We start from the raw sequence: 20,421 nt of genomic DNA on the forward strand, positions 1-20,421 counted from the left end.
ACTTAGATCTCTTCAGAAGATAAACCCTTATACATTGTTACAAAACCTTTAAATCAGCCCCTCGCAATAAAGTTTAAAACATCAAAAGTGCGCAACACCTTGATTGATTCAAAGGGCCTTTCCAAAGAAATAAAATGAATATAAAACCGCGTTGCAACGTGCTGAGGTTAAGGAATGGCTGAAAAGGACGGTTTATTCCCACTTAAAAGTTGGTGGGAACGCCGGCCGTATAAAGGATGCTTCCGCCATCGGCCGGGAAGAGCCACGCCTCCGCTATTTGAGGGCAAAAATGCCTCACATAGAGAAAGTGATTCCCAAGTTTAAGCATTAAAAGCCAATTAGTAAAACATGATTTGAGATTCCGAGACGATGATTGCACATTTGTAAATGTAAAATACTTGTCATGATCTCACGAAAAGAAACATGTGTGCCAAAAAGTTAAAAATACTCTTAGTAAAAACTGTCTGAACTTCTTAGCTACTTTTATTATCACAAGTTTGGTTAATGCTCTTTAGTACCTTCTAACTAATAAAATATTTAAATAATAGAAAACGTGAGCAAAGTGTCACTAGAAACGATTTAAAACTTTCAAAAACATTTTTATGCGGTCCAGTCTATCAGAAACCTATGGATCGGTAAAAGTTTGCAAAGTTTCGCCTCCCCAATGCGCGCCGTCTTGGGCCCGATAGTGCCAGCCTGCAGCGAAGTTTGGGGAACAGTGGCGTCGGCAGATATCGGCATCAAGATCCGATTGATTCTGTTCAGTTTAATCCGTAAATGTCGGCTAGACGATGATTATGGACCAATTACAAATTATACGCATATAGGTACATAACTTTTTTTTAAAGAAAAAGTAAGTACCTATCCTGAATATTTTACTCACTCAACATTGTTACCAAACAAACGTTTATTTGAAACACGTTCGTTAATCGTCCTCCACTTACAACAATTTTTTTTTTAACAGCAACTACTGAAGTAACTAGCTCATAAGTTATTTAATTAACTATTATGATCAAACGATAGATGTCATACTTGCGTTCTTATATTTTTTCTACCATTTTACCATCTCGAGCAGAATGCTAAAACCGTTCAAAAAGAGTAAAAGTTAATATTTCTTCGTCCTGCTCCACACAATCCGGTGTCACGCCACTTGGTTTAAATAAACCAATATTTTAAGCCAACACAGCTAGCTTATTCTGGCTTCCTGGCGTATCGCACTTGCATCAAAAATGCACGCAGCTCAGGAATTCCCTGCATTAGACCACTACGGGTAGAGTGGGTGTGCAAAAGAATTTTTCTATATTAAAATATGGGTTTTTAAGTTGGAAATTTACCGCTTGAGGTAAAGGGATCTTGGTGTAGATGAGTATAGGTGCCAGTAGACTAGAGCATAATATACGCTTCGTGGTCACAGAATGGCTGGTTCCTAATCCTATTTCAAGAAAATTAACATTGCAAGTGGTGTGGCGCATTTCTATAAGCTATTTTACTTCTGCTACAGATCAGCCTCACCCCACATCTGATAAACGCGCTTATCTGCCAAACGCTTAGTTAAATTCTACTAAAGAGTATCTAGAGTATATATTTGTTTCATTAAACGTTATTTAAAGTTATTATATTAGTGTAAATGTCATACATTTCCAAAAGGGTATGATGTTATGTGCAGCAGTGGAGACTAAATAACCTGATCCTGACCTGAATACTAAGTGGCTTTTATAACTCACAGTTCATCTGTCTTTCGCAGTGCCCCCCAACATCCTAGATGAGGAGAGCACGCAGTCGGCGGTGGCTGTCCGCGAGAACCAGAACATCAGCCTGGTGTGCAAGGCGGACGGATTCCCCGCGCCCAAGATCATGTGGCGGCGCGAGGACGGCCAGCCCATATCCGTGGACCGGAGGAAGAAAGGTCAGCCGTTGTACATAATAAGTATACAATCAGTTGTCGTGTTCTTATTATCATGTGAACAAAAAGATAGGCCGGAGTGAAGTAAAGTCACGCTCTTAAATTCAGTTTCATTGCGGATCAATCTAAATATAGGATACTTATGCTCGTAACTCAAATGTGACTGACTGACATATAGTGATCTATCAACGCACAGCCCAAGCCACTGGACGGATCGGGCTGAAATTTGGCATGCAGGTAGATGTTATGACGTAGGCATCCACTAAGAAAGGATTTTATGAAACTCCACGCGTACAAAGTCGCGGGCGGCCGCTAGTCTTATTTAAAATCCTAATATTCACCTCAATAGTGCAGGCGAAGATGCTCGTAGTACTCGTGTATCTGCCTCGTGTTGGATCTGTATCTTCAGGAATATCTTACGTAAATAATTGTAGAGCCAAAGCGTTATGACAAAACATTTCAATGTTTTCTAACTTTTGACGTTTTTTCCTATGTCTCACGAACCCTAAAAATACCGTCCAAACATACCGGATCACACTCCACAGCAGATGACGTCCCGACAATAGCCCGAACCCCTCAAAAGGATTCCGCATCAACGCAAACAAAACCGTACTTTTTCGATGCGACGAGTAATTAACCTCCGTGACATAATCGCGGCGGCTGACGGCTCCGAGGGTCACACACAATTGAGGACAAGCACCATCCAAAACCACACGTTAATTTACCGTGTACAAGAAAATCTCTTCAAATTAAACTCCATTTTTGGGCCTTTGTCGACAGCCACCAATTGCTCGAATCGTTTAATTCGTCGGCACAACTCAGCTTTCCCGCTCCATAATTATTCTCAAACCAGATTTAGGGTTCCGCAGCTTGAACATTAGAATACTGAATGTTAACAATTTTTTTTGTTCAAACCTTTACAAATATGAAGTATCAAGATAGGTTAAAATTGTAAGATAATAATTATGATTATGACGTATAGATAAACAGCAATGAAATCTGTGAATGAAAATGAAATAAAATCTACAACCTGCTCCTATACTTAGTCGCAAATTAATGTAGAAAATTTCCTGTCTTACAAATGAAAGATCATTGGTTTTAAGTTACCCAAGTAACTTACCCAATGCCCTTAATTTGAAGTCGTCACCGCCCCACTACCTGCAGAACCTGTAATCGCGGGCAGTCTCACACTTGCGTTTTTTCCAGCAACGAGGTTTAATCCTTCGGAAGATAGAGCGGGATTAGAACGCTTTATACTCCAGGTTTTATTATAATAGTGGACTTGGACTAGATACCTGCTACAATTTACATTTTACTCAAGAAATAAGTACTGAGATGAGGTTTGTGAATTTTATGTGGAAAAATCTCTTTAACGGGCGCCTTTTAAGATTTTATCTCGCAAATGAGGCGGTGTGAGGACGCGGGTAACAAGAATGTGAAGCGCTTAGATTACACTTAAAACGAGAGGTACAATATTTTTTCATTAAATCGTTTCTGGTATTTTCAATAGCAAAATCTGCGATGAAACTCATAAATGGTTTTCAGTTTGTGGCAATCCAGCATTATTATAATTCTTACAAATACACTTTCGCTAGAAAAACATTTCGTGGAGTATAGGCAGATTTTGTATGTGTGAGTCATTTTCCTTTTGTTGATTATTGGGAACGCTCTCTGCAACATTTTAATAAAACATTTCGGAATGGACACCCCCTCGAGCATACCTGCCTTTGGATATAACCTGTTGAGTTTTACCAACGTTTTAAAAGTGTAGTTGCCGCAAGACTTTGGGAACGACTTGTACAACTTTTTTCATTTCCCCACCAGAACTAAATTTATGTTAAAAATACATTCCGAATACTGAGCAAGGTTATTTTACGCGGATAATGATTTAGAAAGTGCTGTTTAAGGGTAAAAAAGCATAGTCGAAAGGAGCCGGCTAAGCTGAACAGGATATAAAGCTAAAGATAAATTAAAAATACGTTAGTCTTGGTTTTGTAGTCCTAACACCTTAATACAACTTCTTGTACTGATGCATTATTAAAAACTAATTATTGCTTTTAATTTATGATCAGCTGGCGTAATTCTTGCAATTTACATAAATGGACCGCAATATTTTAAATGTAATTAAACTCTGTATTTTGTTGCAAAAAGTTGTTTCTTAAGCGCAGACTACACCGCATGCAAAGATTTTATAGCTTAGTCTGAGATGTGACAGTAAAATACCAATATATCAAAGTAACGTGTGTGAAGGTTAAGGCTTCCTCAAGCTATGTTAGTATAGTTAGCTTTGATAGTTCAACGGAGTTTTAATTCATTGTTTTGATCTTCATTGTTCCCTGGCTTAAGGTCCACAAAATGTGAAAGAAATCAATTTTTTAGCCTAGCCAATAGCTTTGCTGGTCGCGGGGAGGGTCCCACAACTCACTGGTCTGGTCATCCCCATCGACCAGTGGGTATGCGCAAAGTAAGAATAAAGGGTGTAGTGGCTTCGCTTTTAGTGTGATCTGCGCTTTATGCAAGCCCCATAAAATATTCAGGATAAAAGGCGTAACGGGCGAGAAGTCGTAAAAATTAAAAATTCGCGTCGCGTCGCTCCTCCATCAGCCGACGAGTTTGTTTACAATTACGGCCCCGACGGACGGTGTAATGAGACTTCAGCTGGGACATATCGGCCCATTAAAACCCACTCAGTGCCTTTTGTTAACGGTTAATGCTGTATGCTTTTGTTCTGCAACTATTTCATTTATTTAAAGTCACTGATTGCGAAAGATGTGATGACTGTTTACAGTAATTACTTTCCCTTAGGCAGAGAAAGAAAAATACACTTTTGTGTGCTTGCTGCTTACTCACATCACATTTACAATACATGAAATTGTTCTATAGTACGAATCTTTATCCATTCGCCATTCAACCCGCAAATGTTATCACTGCGATGCACTTGTACTTATGTTGGCAGTTTAATGTGCGAATCTATTGTTACAGTGCCATCAATTGTATCGCTGTGAAAGTGCTTAATGTCTCGTTAAATTTTTCAGTTTTACACACAAAGAATAAATATAATATCACATGGAATAATCTTCTAACTTTATCTCACATTCTGAATAATAATAAAAATTAAGTGGAAGATCAGGATGAGCTCTGCAGAACTGACGACTGAAGGGGGAAGGTTCTAAAATAGAGGCCACGTACTGGCAAGCGCAGCGTGAGACGTCCGCCCACAAGGTGGACATAATATCCTATCTAGAAATCATTGGGGGCAGCCTTTGTTCAGTGGTAGGCATTCTGTAACTTGAATGATATGATGATGTGGTAGAGCAAGAATTATGTATAAATGCTTTGGAAAAACCACACATCCTCTGAAGATATCTTGACCATGTTGTGTTGTTTCAGTGACAGTGTACGAGGGTGATACCCTGAGCCTGCAGCGCATCAGCCGCACTGAGATGGGAGCGTACCTGTGCATCGCCACCAACGCCGTGCCGCCCTCCGTGTCCAAGCGCATCATCGTGGACGTCGAATGTAAGTAGCGTAGCATCGTTCATTCGTTGACACTGCCACATAAAAATGTATAATGGCGGCGTTTTGTGGCTGTGGCCGGTGGCTCGTGTGTGGCGATCCATCAGACACACACGAAAGATCATACACAGTTCTAGCTAATCACGCAACAGTCCTGTATGTAAAAGCGGTCATGCTCGATAAGCACCGTAGTATTTACTAATCTATTACTAAGGTGAAGCACCTAGTCTATTCATCGGTCTTTCGTACTTCTTGAACTTAAGTGTGTATTGCATTAAACCGGCAGACAGTGGTGACTGAGTTTGTTGCGGCGCTTCTTCTCATCACTTGTCAAATGTTTGTCTCGAAGCGCTGGTAGGGCAAAAAAAGAATGAGACATGTATAGGCTCTTTAAGAGCATTTGACGATTTGCAAGTACTAATTTAATTAGTCTAAACAAATAAAGATAATTTTGATTTTGATTTTGAAATAAAAAATAACAAAAAGCCTGTAATAAATACACTCAACCTATACAGTGCCGTCTAGTCTCAAGCTAAACAAATATTGTACAGATGACACCGCGTTAAGCTAAATACTATAGCGCACAGACAAGGAATACTTACAGAATTTTACAAAAATTTATAAATCTTTTCCGATTTGCGGGTTACAAACAGCTACGTAATAGAAAAAAAAACTTACAAATAAATGGAATTGCTCGTATGTAGTAAATTAAAAATGCAGTGTTGATTTTGTATAATATCACTGGCTCGGTTTTTTTGGGTCAAAAATCTGTTTTTCGTACATAGTGTTTCAAAAGTGAATCAAGTTTTCAATTACTTTCTGCATTACATTATTCACTTGGTCATGAAACAGATTTTGTTTACATGGATACCGCACATAATTGAGAATGTAACATTCCCAAAGTTTATGGCGACAATTTTCGCGAACAATATTAAAGTCGTCGACGTCACGCGGCTTAGCATTCAATAGCTTCAAATATTTATTACGGCGCTGTTTACGACGTCATAATACATAATCTTTGATGTATTAGCTTTTTATGTTGACAAAGTTTGTTTATTGGGAAAGTATTTCATGAAAATGGGCTCGAGAAGACTGTAAGCTGTGGGTTTGGAATACATTATTATTATTTACTTATCTCTTTATTAGCCTGCCTACAGATAATAGTGTTTTAATGGAAGAATTAAGTTTTATTTAACTTAAAAAGGCTTAGGGGCTTATTTATATGTTTGTAAACCAGCATAACTGGTCACCCATCACAAAATGCTCATTTCCAAAGCAGCTTAAGTTCATGATCAATTCTAACCCGTGCAAACCCCTGCGCTACCAAACGTTATGACCGGACGAAATTTTGCGCCCGGCACAGCCAGCGACACACAGCGGCATGAATAACAAACGCAGGCATTAGCGCACATTACCAGCTTGTGTGCATCGTGTTTTATGCTAATAAGGCATAGTTTTGCAGGGCATTGAATTTGGGCGTTGTTGACTATCTAGCTTTTGGAACTTATGGCCACTTTCTTCACTGTAACTACTGTACGGTTAATATCAAACTAAAATGAATGAATGAAAATGAAGTTTTTCGATTTGTGTAGCACTTCTAACACAAAACGTCAATGACAATCAAAGAAATTCCTTTTAACTAAACCTGAATTTCAAGATTATCAACTTAAACCAATGACTAAGATTAAAAGCAACGTTATCGATCACAATTATCCGTCCCAGCTGCAATAGGAAGCACAATTCCTGCAGCTTTATTTATTTCCAATAGCGGTCTCAAACCGCGCGCATGCACACTGAAAAAATATTATCTTTCAATTACCTTCGTCTATTTAGTCAGCTGGCCCGTAATAAGAATTGAAAATAAGGGGGCGAGCCGCGCTCAGGGACTGTAGTGTCTTTTAGATTGTGTGAAGAGGGCTTTTATTTAGCGAACAAATTAAATGAACGGCTAAAAATTTGCGGACGAATAATAATACTGTACAGCACTTTAATGTTAGGCTGAAATTACAAACAAAATATCGTATCAAGGTCTACAATAACAAAGCACCACAACTAACGCTAAAATTTTCACAAATTACTTTACTAGCTGCTGGTATCTTTCTTAATTTATCCGAATCGGTTCCTGGTAATTTCAATTTGTTGTCCATTTCAGTTTCTTTACTCAACTACCAATTTATAGTTGACCATAATTATTTTTTTTTTTTTGTTTTTATGATTTATGATTGATAGATCACCAAAGAGCCAAATAAGATCTTCTGAACATTTTGTCTTTTTTGCTGGATCAAAGCCCTAAACATATTCTCCTGACACTGGCCTGGTAATTCAAAGTATAAATGAATAAATAAGTGAAATGTTGTCTCTATTTCTCTTCACACAATTGAGTTGTTTGCTAAAAGGATAGGATTTACGCAAGTCTACAACTTGAACAAAAATGAAGATGTTACTTTACATAAAATGCAAATGTCTCGTAATTTATACTGAACTGAACAAACAGCATAGTTAGTTTGAATACAATTTAAAGCGGACGATATAAATTAATAATTTTGCGTCTTTTAAAGCTGTAACGGTAGAACGGTATAGTTTTATTATGCAAACATGATCTTATACTTGGTGTTATGACTTTTTGCGCTAGGTCTTTGCTGAAAAGTGATCTACAAAATATGTATGTATTGTGTTTATTAATAGTAAAAATTTAAAGAACTTTTTTCAAATAGATATCTTAAATGAAGTCACAGGACATGGTTTACATTATTGTAGCAATGAAGAAAAAGCTCTTGCCCTAGCCTTAGCTTCAAATGGTAAAACACTTGAAGATCACAATCAGATAAAGAAAGATCCCCGTCCAAAGCATACAGACTAAAAACACAAGGATCCGGTTAATCCGTCCGATCAATCAACGACCGGATAAAATAGCGGCACAGTCCACGGGAACTCGTGGCGAAGCAATTTATAAACTTTCAATAATGATGGATAGTGGGCGCCGACTCGTCACACCTTGGTAGTGGGAAATATTTTCCCACTGGTAATTTTATAAGAAGTTACAGAAGCAAATTGAGTACATTTGGTTAATTCTTATTTAACTGTCGTGTTTGTTATGGCTTACGGCACTTCTGATGTCACTTTTATGCGAGTGCTTAGACAAAAGACGCTACTCTTGGTAGTGGTGTAAACGTATAGTGTATAGAGTTCACACTACAAAATTGCTTTTACAAGATTATACTAACAACTTAGCTCTGAAGCTACGAGTGTGTATTTTATAAACAGGGTTATCAAACACTAATAAAACGTTACGTACGCTCGTAGTATCTAGCTTTATACCAATCCAATATCAATAAATGATTTTCAAAATCGTACACCTACAAAATGATCCGAATGTAATGGTTAGACACTCACTAAAAATCACTCATCATACAGCTAATTTATCTGTAACTCATGTTGAGTCTTAGCTAAGTTGAATCTATTGAGTTTATATTCACACTTGAGCGTTCTTTCTCAATTGATAGATAAAACACGTTTAGCCCGTGACAGCCCTATTCCACGACTCCAACGACCCCATTCGCACCTACCACAGTACTGAAGTTTAGTTCCCAGCTAATTCTTATTCGCAGTTTAATACCTATCCCGGAACTAATACGGATAACCGGATCCTCCGCAGTCTCGCGATGTAATGTATACGGTATTAGCGGCGCAACTTTAAAGTTTGCCTGCCGGATATAAATTAATGTTTGTTCTTGAGACAAAGATAAAGAATTGTGCTTTAATATTCCCTTGTTATGGCTTTATGGAAGTTGTTGGGTGTTAGTCTTTGTTTGGAAGTTTTCACGCTGCATTTTGTGTAAAGATAAGAAAAAGAAAATTCGTATACAAAATCGATATTCTTTCTTTTTATTTTCTTGTCTTGTGTGGTATACATTATACAATAAAGTGTGTTATAACGATCGCCTCACGCAGTTAAATAGGTAAAGTGTTTATTTAATGGTCATCTTTGATTCCATTTATTTACCAGCCCTTACTCATGATTGTAGTAAGTATTGTACACTCAAGAACACCGAACCGAATAACCTCATAAAGGTCCTTACAGACAAAATATGGTGTTACAAGCTTTTCTTTAGTTTAAGTACCTGTTATAATAACTGCAATGTCTTTCAAAATTTGACCCATGAAGCTCCACGAGCCATCTGCGTGAAATACGTAAGTCGACAAAATCTCTAAAACATCCCTCTTCATTGCAGTTTCCCCAATGATTTGGGTCCCGAACCAGCTGGTGGGGGCGCCAGCCGGGACCGATGTGACGGTGGACTGCCACACAGAAGCGCATCCTAGGGCCATCTCCTACTGGGTGTACGACAACGTCATGGTACTGCCCACCAAGAAGTACGCCATCAACACCGAGGAGAACTCTTATAGGTAAGTTCTGGAACATCCCTCCGTGTCTTGAGTAGTGGTCTTTAAAAACCGATCCCAAGATTAAAATCGTAGGGCTACCCATCGCACACACACACACACACACACACACACACACACGACACACACACATACACACACACACACACACACACACACACACACACACACACACACACACACGCACACACACACACACACACACACACACACACGCACACACACACACACACACACATGCATCAGATGAATGTAATTTTATTTATTTATTTTATTGAATTTTAGTTTACCTGCTTGTAAAAGTCATCATTCATCATCATTTCAGCCATAGGACGTCCACTGCTGAACATAGGCCTCCCCCAATGCTTTCCATGTTGATCGATTGGCAGCGGTCTGCGTCCAGCGCTTCCCTGCTACCTTTACGATGTCGTCGGTCCACCTTGTAGGTGGACGTCCCACGCTGCATTTTCCGGTACGCGGCCTCCATTCCAGAACCTTTCTGCCCCATCGGCCGTCAGTTCTGCGTACTATGTGCCCTGCCCATTGCCACTTCAGCTTGCTAATCCGTCGGGCTATGTCAGCGACTTTGGTTCGTTTACGGATCTCCTCATTTCTGATTCGATCTCGCAAAGAAACACCAAGCATAGCCCTCTCCATAGCACGCTGTGCAACTTTGAGCTTCTGTATAAGGCCTATAGTGAGAGGCCACGTTTCCGAGCCATAAGTTATCACTGGTAACACACATTGGTTATACACTCTAGTCATCAGGCATTGAGGTATTTTGGACGAAAAGATGTTGCGTAGTTTCCCGAACGCTGCCCAGCCGAGTTGGATTCGACGATTGACCTCCTTCTCGAAATTGGACCTACCTAGCTGGATCGTTTGTCCGAGGTAGACATACTTGTCGACAATCTCGAGAATTGAGCTCCCAACTGAAACTGGGTAGGGCGTAACATGGACATTCGACATAAGCTTCGTTTTGTCCATGTTCATCCTCAGGCCTACCTGTTGGGAAACTCGATTAAGGTCTTCGAGCATTGTGCCAAGATCTTCCAACGATTCTGCCATGACTACAATATCGTCGGCAAACCGAAGGTGAGTGATGTACTCGCCATTAATGTTTATGCCGAATCCTTTCCATTCCAGGAGTTTGAAAGCGTCTTCCAATGCAGCGGTAAACAGTTTCGGAGATATAACATCTCCCTGCCTAACGCCTCGCTGCAGTGGAATCGCCCCCGTGCTCTGCTCCTGTACTCGGACCGACATGGTGGCGTTTTTGTACAAGCACTTCAGCACCTCGATATACCGATAGTCAATACGGCACCGCTGGAGAGATTGTAACACTGCCCAAGTCTCAATCGAATCGAAGGCCTTCTCATAGTCCACGAACGCTAAGCATAGTGGCAAGTTATACTCCTCAGTCTTCTGTATAACCTGCCGCAGCGTATGGATGTGGTCTATGGTACTATAACCTTTTCGGAATCCGGCTTGTTCGGGAGGCTGGAAGTCATCGAACCTACGCGCGAGACGGTTCGTGATGACTCTCGAAAACAGTTTGTAGACATGACTCAGAAGCGAGATGGGTCTGTAATTCTTCAGCAAGGTCTTATCACCTTTCTTGAAGAAGAGCACCACCACGCTTCTGTTCCATGCCTCTGGCGTAGTTCCCTGGAGTAAGACGGAGTTAAAGAGTCTCTGAAGGACTTTCAGTATCGGTGTTCCACCCGCATTCAGAAGCTCCGATGTTATTCCGTCATCACCCGGTGCCTTGTTGTTCTTTAGCTGTTTGAGAGCCATCCTAATCTCGTATAGGCTGATGTCCGGGATATCTTCGGTATAGTGTCGAGTTAGCTTAGCTCTTGGATCTGAAGTTGAGCTATCAACGGGTTTGGTGACCGAGGTATATAGCTGTCCATAAAACCTCTCGATCTCACCTAGAACCTCGGCTTTTGTTGACGTTACACTACCGTCCGCCGTCGTTAGCTTCGTCAGCTGGCTTTGCCCAATAGAGTTGTCTCTTGCGAACACTTTGGAGCCTTGGTTCCGCTCTATCGCCTCTTTAATACTGTTTGTATTAAAGTTGCGAATATCATGTCGCAAGGACTTCCTTATCTGTCTATTGAGCTGCCTATATGCCGTAGCGTCAACGGAGGACTGCAGCGTCATTGCACGTCGTTCTGCCATGAGGTTGAGGGTGTGGTCGGTGAGCTTTTGCGGCTTGTCTTTACGACGAGGTCTAAAGAATTTAAACCCAGCCGCCTGGACAGTTTCTACGAACCCATTATTGATCTCATCCACTGACTCGCAGTTTTCCAGGCATGCAAAGCGATTTGACAACTCGAGCTGAAAGCTCTCGGGGCAGTGGATATGGGAATTGTAGGGTCGGAGCGTAGACTTCATCAGACGGGACCTTTCTAGCTTGACGTTAATATTTAGTATGCCTCTGACCATTCAGTGATCACTACCGGTTTTCACCCTGTTGATCACGGAGACATCACTAAATATTCGTCGCTTTGTGGTCATGATGAAGTCAGTCAAGTCAACTTGTAAAAGTAAATAAAAAGATTTTATTTTTATTTTATTTTATTTTTTATTCCAAAATAAATACAGTCTTGAAGGGAAAGGATAGCAAATAGGATATACCCTCGGACCCTGGGATATAGAATCCATTACAAATTACAATAACATTCATCAGTATTTCGTGTCCGTTTCGTTTTTGTTTTCACTCCTCAATAACATTACTACTAGTTTTACGACTGTCCAGCTTTGAAGTCTGAGTCATATTACACCGTTGCTGACATGTCCCTCATACACTATAAACTTTGTAGCGACTTGTACGAGAGTATGTACTGGTAGTAACAACAGAGAGGCACTAAAAAAAAAGTACACAAGTGAGGAATACACGTTAGATACCTGCTTTATTTACTATATCTATACTAATATTATAAAGCTGAAGAGTTAGTTTGTTTGTTTGTTTGTTTGGTTGAACGCGCTAATCTCAGGAACTACTGGACCGATTTGAAAAATTCTTTTTGTGTTGGATAGCCCGTTAGTTCCTGAAGGCTTTAGGCTATTTATCATCACGCTAAGACTAATAGGAGCGGAGCACCAATCAAGAATATTTCAAATCAGTGAATTTTTTCCTTTTGAGAGCTGACGCTGCGTAAACGGTTAAAGTTTCGCAAAAATCATGTATGACAGGATTGTTCCCCTTTAAAAGTTCTTTAAAAAAGTCCGCGGTAGCATATGTCTATCTTTTAAGGTTGGCTCATAGTAACCATTTTTATGCAAAAAAAAACTGTTTTAAAATAATGCATTATTTGTGAAGGTGTTTTTATAAACATGATATTAATCCTTATCCAAATAAATAAATTATTCACCACAAGTATTTAATTTTAAACATTCTTGCCCTTTACACCATTCGATTTCAATAAATATCTTAGGAGATATCGCAGTTTTAAAATCATATCGCAGCAAAATAATGATCAAGTACTACGCGCGCTACTGATGGATCAATGCACAGCCTAAACCGCTGATCGTAAAGACCTGAAACTTGGACGGTGTGTTCTTTGTATGACGTAAGCATCTGATAAGAAAGGATTTTCCAAAATTCTACCCCTAAGGAGGTAAAAAGGAGGGGCAAAGTTTGTATGAAATAACGAGATTCCTTCGTCCAATCTACTTAAAATTTTGCATAAGCATTCTATAACAGAATTAATGGAAGACGTGTTTCGTATTTTAGTGAAATGCACCCCCTAACTATGTTAAAAAGGGGTAGAAAGTTATTTTAGTGGTGATTTGCTTTAAAGTTGATATTAATTACTCATTAGTGCATTTTTTTACAATCATGACGTCATGTTAACGACTACCATACTCTAGGGGCCTCCACTTAACCTCGGAGTGGGTGCCCGCTGCGTGCGCTCGCCCAACAATGCATAGTAATGCATGAAAGTCATGCCGCGGGCACCTGCTTGCGCTGTATACATAAACTCATTTTCGCGCGAGAGTTTTGGCGGAGGCCCTTGAGGTAGTGGGAGATTTTGAGGAAAAGCTCCTTCTCCCACGGCCAGTGGCATGCTGGAAGCTTGGTGATTCTAGCACCCGTAGGAAAATATAAAAAAAAGTTTACCAATTATACTGCGGTAGGTGTAGTTTTCGATTTCGTTGTAAAAAAATAATACCACCGAGTAACTTTCACCGGATCAAAGGCCGAGCTGCATATTCATAAAATATAAGAAAAAAATATTTTCATGTTTATTTAACCTGATTTTTATATTTTAAAAGTATTCAAACATTTAGATAATAACGTTAAAAAATTTAAAAATAATCGTATGAGAACGTTTTCGACTTCTCCACGGACGAAGTCGCGGGCAAAAGCTATTTGTAAAATAATTAGACTAAATTATTAAAAGTGCCTACCCAAAGTCATTATTCCACGCGGACGAAGTCGCGGGCACATGATATGATATAAGTCACCGAAGGCTACAGTAGTTGAAGACACTCCATGATTCCAATAATAATTTCACTGTGACAAACTCTACTATGAGCATGACTATCAACATTCTACAAATATTATATTTATCGACGAACCCTATTAGTGATTTAAGTAGTCAAACAATTATGAAACGTCAGGTGGGAAAAATCAGAACTAATAACCCAGTACCTACTCATAGTAGCACCCTCCTGTCAATGTCATATCTGGGACACTTTGGTGTTGTATAAATACAACCATCACAGAAGAATGAAAGAGCCAAATCTATAAAATAATTTTGCATAGTAGGGCCTGGCCAGACATTCCGATGCGGAGCTGTTAATAATTCGGGCGTCGGTAAATCTGCAGGACGAGCCTGTTGGCCCCGCACGATTAATTGTTGCGGCGGACGGGGTAATTGATGGTTTCGACAACCGACGAAGAAATTTACTGGGGCACCGTCTAAGAATTATGATGACGATTTTAATTTGATTGCAAATTGGTTCAATTGAAAATTTTAGCAGCACTTGAGCGCTTTCACATTTAGTCTATTTAGCTTTAGAGACAGACGCGCTGCCGAAAATTTCATACTATGTGACAGCGGATGCATGCCTTCACATTATAAAAACGCCGCTGCCGCGCTGAAGTCGCGCTACTAACGCCCCTAATGAGAAAGCGCTCTTAAGGCTATCAGTATGTCAGTAATACTCTGATCATCATCTTGTAAGCTCAGATATATCACATCACACATCAAACTTGTGAGTCTAAGGGTCAACTGACTAACCGTGAGATTGATTCAGTTTGATCAGCTTTCAAGAATTCCGTTGTTTTTTAGACTGACGAGGGTTCTCACCAATATGTTTGCTACTTTCAATATTAAAAGATGAGAAAACTTCTGTCGAGGCATCGAATCAATCATACATTTTAATACCTACGTTTTAGTTTATTATTTAAACGCTTAAATCGCTTTTTATAAAGTTGGTCCGTGGCACCAAAAACTATTAGGAAGTGAGAAATGTCCCGCCAGCCCGCCATACATCCTGGCCACCGCGGTATAATGAGGTGGGCATCAGTCACTTCCAGTTCTGATTTTTGCCTGCGCTATGTTTTGCGTGCAGAACTTCAACTACAATTTTGATGTACAAAACCGTTTAACATTTGTTACTTATTTAAAGAGCCAACAGACAGATCTCTTGCGAACACTTTAGAGCCCTTGTTTCGCTCGATCGCCTCTTTAATACGGTCTGTATTAAATTGGCGTAAGTCGCGAGTCAAAGACTTGGAGATCTGTCTGTTAAGACGCCGATACTGAGCAGCATCTTCAGAGGACTGCAGAACCAAGTTCCGTCTCTCTTCCATGAGTTGATTGGTGAGGTCAGAGATCTTTTTGGTTCTTTTTGAACGACGGGTTTTAAAGAACTTAGACCCAGTCGTTTGGACAATTTCCACGAACCTGTCATTGTATTCGTCCACATTTCCGCAGTCTCCTAGGCATTCGAAACGATTTTGCAGTTCGAGCTGAAAGCTTTCGGGGTTTTGGAGTTGGATGGGCGCTGGGCGGAGTGTAGACTTCAACAGTCGACATCTCTCGAGCTTGGGTCTGATATTCAATGTGCCTCTTACCATTCGGTGATCGCTTCCTGTTTTGACCGAGTTGATCACAGAAACATCATTGAATATATGCTTCTTCGTCGACAAGATGAAGTCGATCTCATTTTTTGTAGCGCCATTGGGATGCAGCCATGTCCACTTTCGCTGTTTTGGCTTCCTGAAGAAGGAGTTCATCATAAAGAGGCCCTCCTTCTCCATAAAGCCAGCCAGCAGTTGGCCACGTGCGTTCCTCTCTCCGTACCCAAATTGCCCCACTTTCAGCTCATTATCGCTTCGTATTCCCAGCTTCGCGTTAAAGTCCCCCATCACAACGGTAAAATGGGACCGGGAGCTATGTATGGCTCTGGAAATATCCTCATACATAGTCTCCACTTCGTCGTCGGGGTGTTCCGTGGTCGGTGCGTATACCTGTATGACCTTCAGCGAATACCGTTTGGTGATTCTGAGTATAAGGTATGCTACCCTCGCCGAAACACTCTCGATCTGTACCACGTTGTTGATAAGGGACTTGTGGACGATAAACCCGACACCACCCTGGGACTGCTGGTCGCCCTCCCGGAAATAGAGCAGGTTTCCGGATTTGAGGATTATGGTGTCCTCCCCCTCTCTTCGGACTTCACATAATCCTACGATATCCCACCGTAACCTGCTCAATTCTTCCTCGAGTTCCACTAGCTTCACGTCTGTACGCAGTGTGCGAGCGTTGAAGGTTGCCAGGGCCAGAGGTCGTCGGTGTTGGTAGCTTGGCATCCCCCGGGGATTCTTCGCACCCCTTGCCCCACCGTTACCGTGACCGCTACCGTGGTCCGGGATAGTGGGGCCGCCGGGGACTAGGGGCCGTTTTATTGTGTGTACAACCATTCTGGAGGGTTTTGCCCTAATCGCCACGCTTGGCAGGCGGGTTGGCGATCGCAGTTTTTTTGTTTGGTTTCGCACGCAGACGCTGCTGCCCGTCTGGTGCTACAGGGGTTTTATCGCCTCTTACGACACGCCTCCTGTCAGCGGTGGGGAAAAGTATTCTTTTACGGCCGTCCCCACACGGCACTAAAGTGGGCTCTAAAGTGTTCGCAAGAGATCTGTCTGTTGGCCAAAGCCAACTGACCAAGCTGAAAACCGAGGATGGCAGAGCCATTTCGTCGGGGCCGGAGATATTGGAAGAGGTTGAGAAGTTCTACGGACAATTATACACGAGTGTACGCACACCTGTCACAAATCTAGCCGAAGACCCAAGAGCTAGATTGATCCGACACTATACCGAAGATATCCCGGACGTCAGTCTGTACGAGATTAGAATGGCTCTCAAACAGCTAAAGAACAACAAGGCACCGGGTGATGATGGAATCACGGCTGAGCTTTTGAAGGCAGGTGGAACGCCGATACTGAAGGCTCTTCAGAAGCTGTTCAATTCCGTCATCCTCGAAGGAAAAACGCCTACGACATGGCACAGAAGTGTGGTGATACTCTTCTTCAAAAAAGGTGACAAAACCTTGTTGAAGAATTATAGACCCATCTCACTTCTGAGCCATATCTACAAGCTGTTTTCGAGAGTCATTACGAATCGTCTCGCTCGCAGGCTCGACGACTTCCAGCCTCCCGAACAAGCCGGTTTCCGAAAAGGCTTTGGTACCATAGACCACATACATACGCTGCGGCAGATTATACAGAAGACCGAGGAGTATAATCAGCCACTTTGCCTGGCGTTTGTGGATTATGAGAAAGCCTTCGATTCGGTCGAGACCTGGGCAGTGCTACAGTCTCTCCAAAGGTGCCAAATTGACTATCGTTATATCGAAGTGTTAAAAAGTTTATACAAAAACGCCACAATGTCAGTCCGCCTCCAGGATCGGGACTCGAAACCTATCCAGTTGCAGCGAGGGGTAAGACAGGGAGACGTCATATCTCCAAAACTGTTTACCACCGCCCTGGAAGATGTCTTCAAGCTCTTGGACTGGAGCGGATTTGGCATAAATATCAACGGTGAGTACATCACCCACCTTCGATTCGCGGACGATATCGTAGTCATGGCTGAAACCTTGGAAGATCTAGGCACAATGCTCGATGGCCTCAGTAGAGCCTCTCAACAAGTGGGTCTCAAAATGAACATGGACAAGACAAAAATCATGTCTAATGTCCGTGTCGCACCCACTCCTTTGAAGGTTGGAGACTCTACACTCGAAGCTGTTGACAATTATGTATACCTGGGACAAACAGTCCAGTTAGGTAGGGCCAACTTCGAGAAAGAGGTCAATCGTCGAATCCAACTCGGCTGGGCAGCGTTCGGGAAGCTACGCAATATACTCACGTCCGAAATACCGCAGTGTCTCAAGACAAAAGTGTTCGAGCAGTGTGTGCTGCCAGTGTTGATTTATGGATCTGAAACGTGGTCGCTTACTATGGGCCTCATAAGAAGGCTCAAGGTCACCCAAAGGGCGATGGAGCGGGCCATGCTTGGAGTTTCCCTGCGTGATCGAATCAGAAATGAGGAGATCCGCAGGAGAACCAAAGTGACCGACATAGCTCGCAGAATTGCTAAAACCAAGTGGCAGTGGGCGGGGCACATAGCTCGTAGAGACGATGGCCGTTGGGGCAGAAAAGTTCTCGAGTGGCGACCACGGGCTGGAAAACGTAGCGTGGGCAGGCCTCCTACTAGGTGGACCGACGATCTCGTAAAGGTCGCGGGAAGAGCCTGGATGCGGGCAGCGCAGGACCGTGCATTGTGGAAAACCTTGGAGGAGGCCTTTGTCCAGCAGTGGACGTCATTTGGCTGAAACGAAAACTTATTTAAAAGAATACTCTAAAAGCTTTACAATTCGGTAAAAATTTCGCTATACATACTTGAACTATGAAGCAGATATGGATTTTATTATGTTCGAAAAGAAAATGTGCTAGTAAGTAGTGATAATCAAATTAATGTAGGTACCGAGTTTTGATGAAAATAAGCTTTTTTTTACTCGTGAACAAAGAGAACTATGATGTGTTTATCGATAATCGGTTTTGGTCCCAAATATACCCATTTATTCCCGTCCCACCATGGGCTGATCAATTATTCACGTCGCTGACGAGTGAACGCGGACGTTTGGCGGCCTTTTTGTTTGGATTTCCACTAATGTGTTTTGTTTTGTGTAATATTTCTCGATAAAGCAGGTGAATCGAGAATTAGGGCAGGGTTTACGGCCGGATTTTCAAAGTTTTTAAGCCGATTTGTGGCATTGTTCTATTCTGATTAAAATAAGTAATGTTGGATGTGGGACGTACCGTAACATACATAAATGTTTATACCTACCTAGAATAACTACTTAATGATAAGATGCTGTTCCATTTCAACTAAAATAGTAAGACACGGGTCTTAACGCGACGCTTATTATTGAGTTACATTATGTACTCACGGCTTGACGTTTCGGCTGCGATGCTGCAGCCGTGTCGTGGTAACATCACTAGTGGTAGTGTAACAAATGACAATATGAGGGTAGTTACTTACTATTTTACTTAATGATAAAGCAGGAAAATAACAGAAGTATTTGTTCTCCAGAGCACACATGAAACTCACGGTGCGGAACCTCCAGAGTGGTGACTTCGGGAACTACAGGTGCATTTCCAAAAACTCCCTCGGGGAGACCGAGGGGTCCATCAGGCTTTACGGTAAGTGGATTGTTGGTAAACATCGAAAGTAAGGGCACTCTAATGCAGAAAAAGTTTTGGATTCGTCTTCTGATGGGGTCGAGCCCGAAAATTTGCTTATCTATACACTTCAGTCTCGTTGTGGAGTGGTGAATATTGGATGAACGTATAGTAATAGAAAGGTTGGTGGATATAGGAACTGAATTATTATAATAAAGATGATTAATTATTATAGTAAAAAAGATTAATAGGTTTTACTGTGTGTATTGCATATAAAACTTTTATGGTATAACAACTGGCACAATAATAACGTATGGAAAAAAACTTAAAGGTTTATTTTATTTAAAAAAAAACCATTTCGTAAAAAGAGAAAAATATTGAAAAACCATTCAGTCCATGTTTTTTCATTATAATTTCAAATATCACGTCAAATTGTATTATTTATACCGACTCACAAAAAAAGAAAATACCTTTAAATATTAGAGGTCGTCGGGCGTGTAAACAGCTGTTGATTCACAAAAAAACGGTGGGGAAAAATTACTTTTATAGTCAATGCATTGGATTTCACTAGGTAATTACCAAGTATTTTATGAGGTAGCACATACCTTTACCATATAATTATTTAAAATAACAAGGCACTAATCGTGTGTCTGGAAATTCGTATACGTTTAATTTAGTGTCTGCTTGCTTTTAAAATAAACTACAAAACAAGCAGACTACTAAAAAAGTTATAATCAACTTGTTGAGTGTTTCGATGCTACCGTAAAACTTTTTTAGTATTTTAGTAAAATATTTAAAGCTTGTAAGCAAGGGATGCATCTCTAAAAATTCCCGGAGACGCGACGTTCAGTTTACGGCGGGTTTGATGTGTGCGCGCAAATTAACACCTGTGACAGGA

At 41.0% G+C, this 20,421-nt stretch overlaps 1 protein-coding gene across 1 annotated transcript in view; it reads left to right on the forward strand.

The window, feature by feature from the left end:
• Positions 1–20,421, forward strand: part of LOC135071290 (lachesin-like) — a 111,174-nt gene that overhangs the window by 48,034 nt on the left and 42,719 nt on the right. Inside the window, exons 5-8 of the mRNA XM_063965080.1 lie at positions 1,745–1,906; positions 5,294–5,422; positions 9,652–9,826; positions 19,435–19,544. Of these exons, the coding sequence (XP_063821150.1) occupies positions 1,745–1,906; positions 5,294–5,422; positions 9,652–9,826; positions 19,435–19,544 (576 nt within the window). The remainder of the gene's footprint in view (positions 1–1,744; positions 1,907–5,293; positions 5,423–9,651; positions 9,827–19,434; positions 19,545–20,421) is intronic.

The sequence above is a fragment of the Ostrinia nubilalis genome, chromosome 4, assembly GCF_963855985.1.
Source record: "Ostrinia nubilalis chromosome 4, ilOstNubi1.1, whole genome shotgun sequence".
Classification (NCBI taxonomy): Eukaryota; Metazoa; Arthropoda; class Insecta; order Lepidoptera; family Crambidae; genus Ostrinia; species Ostrinia nubilalis.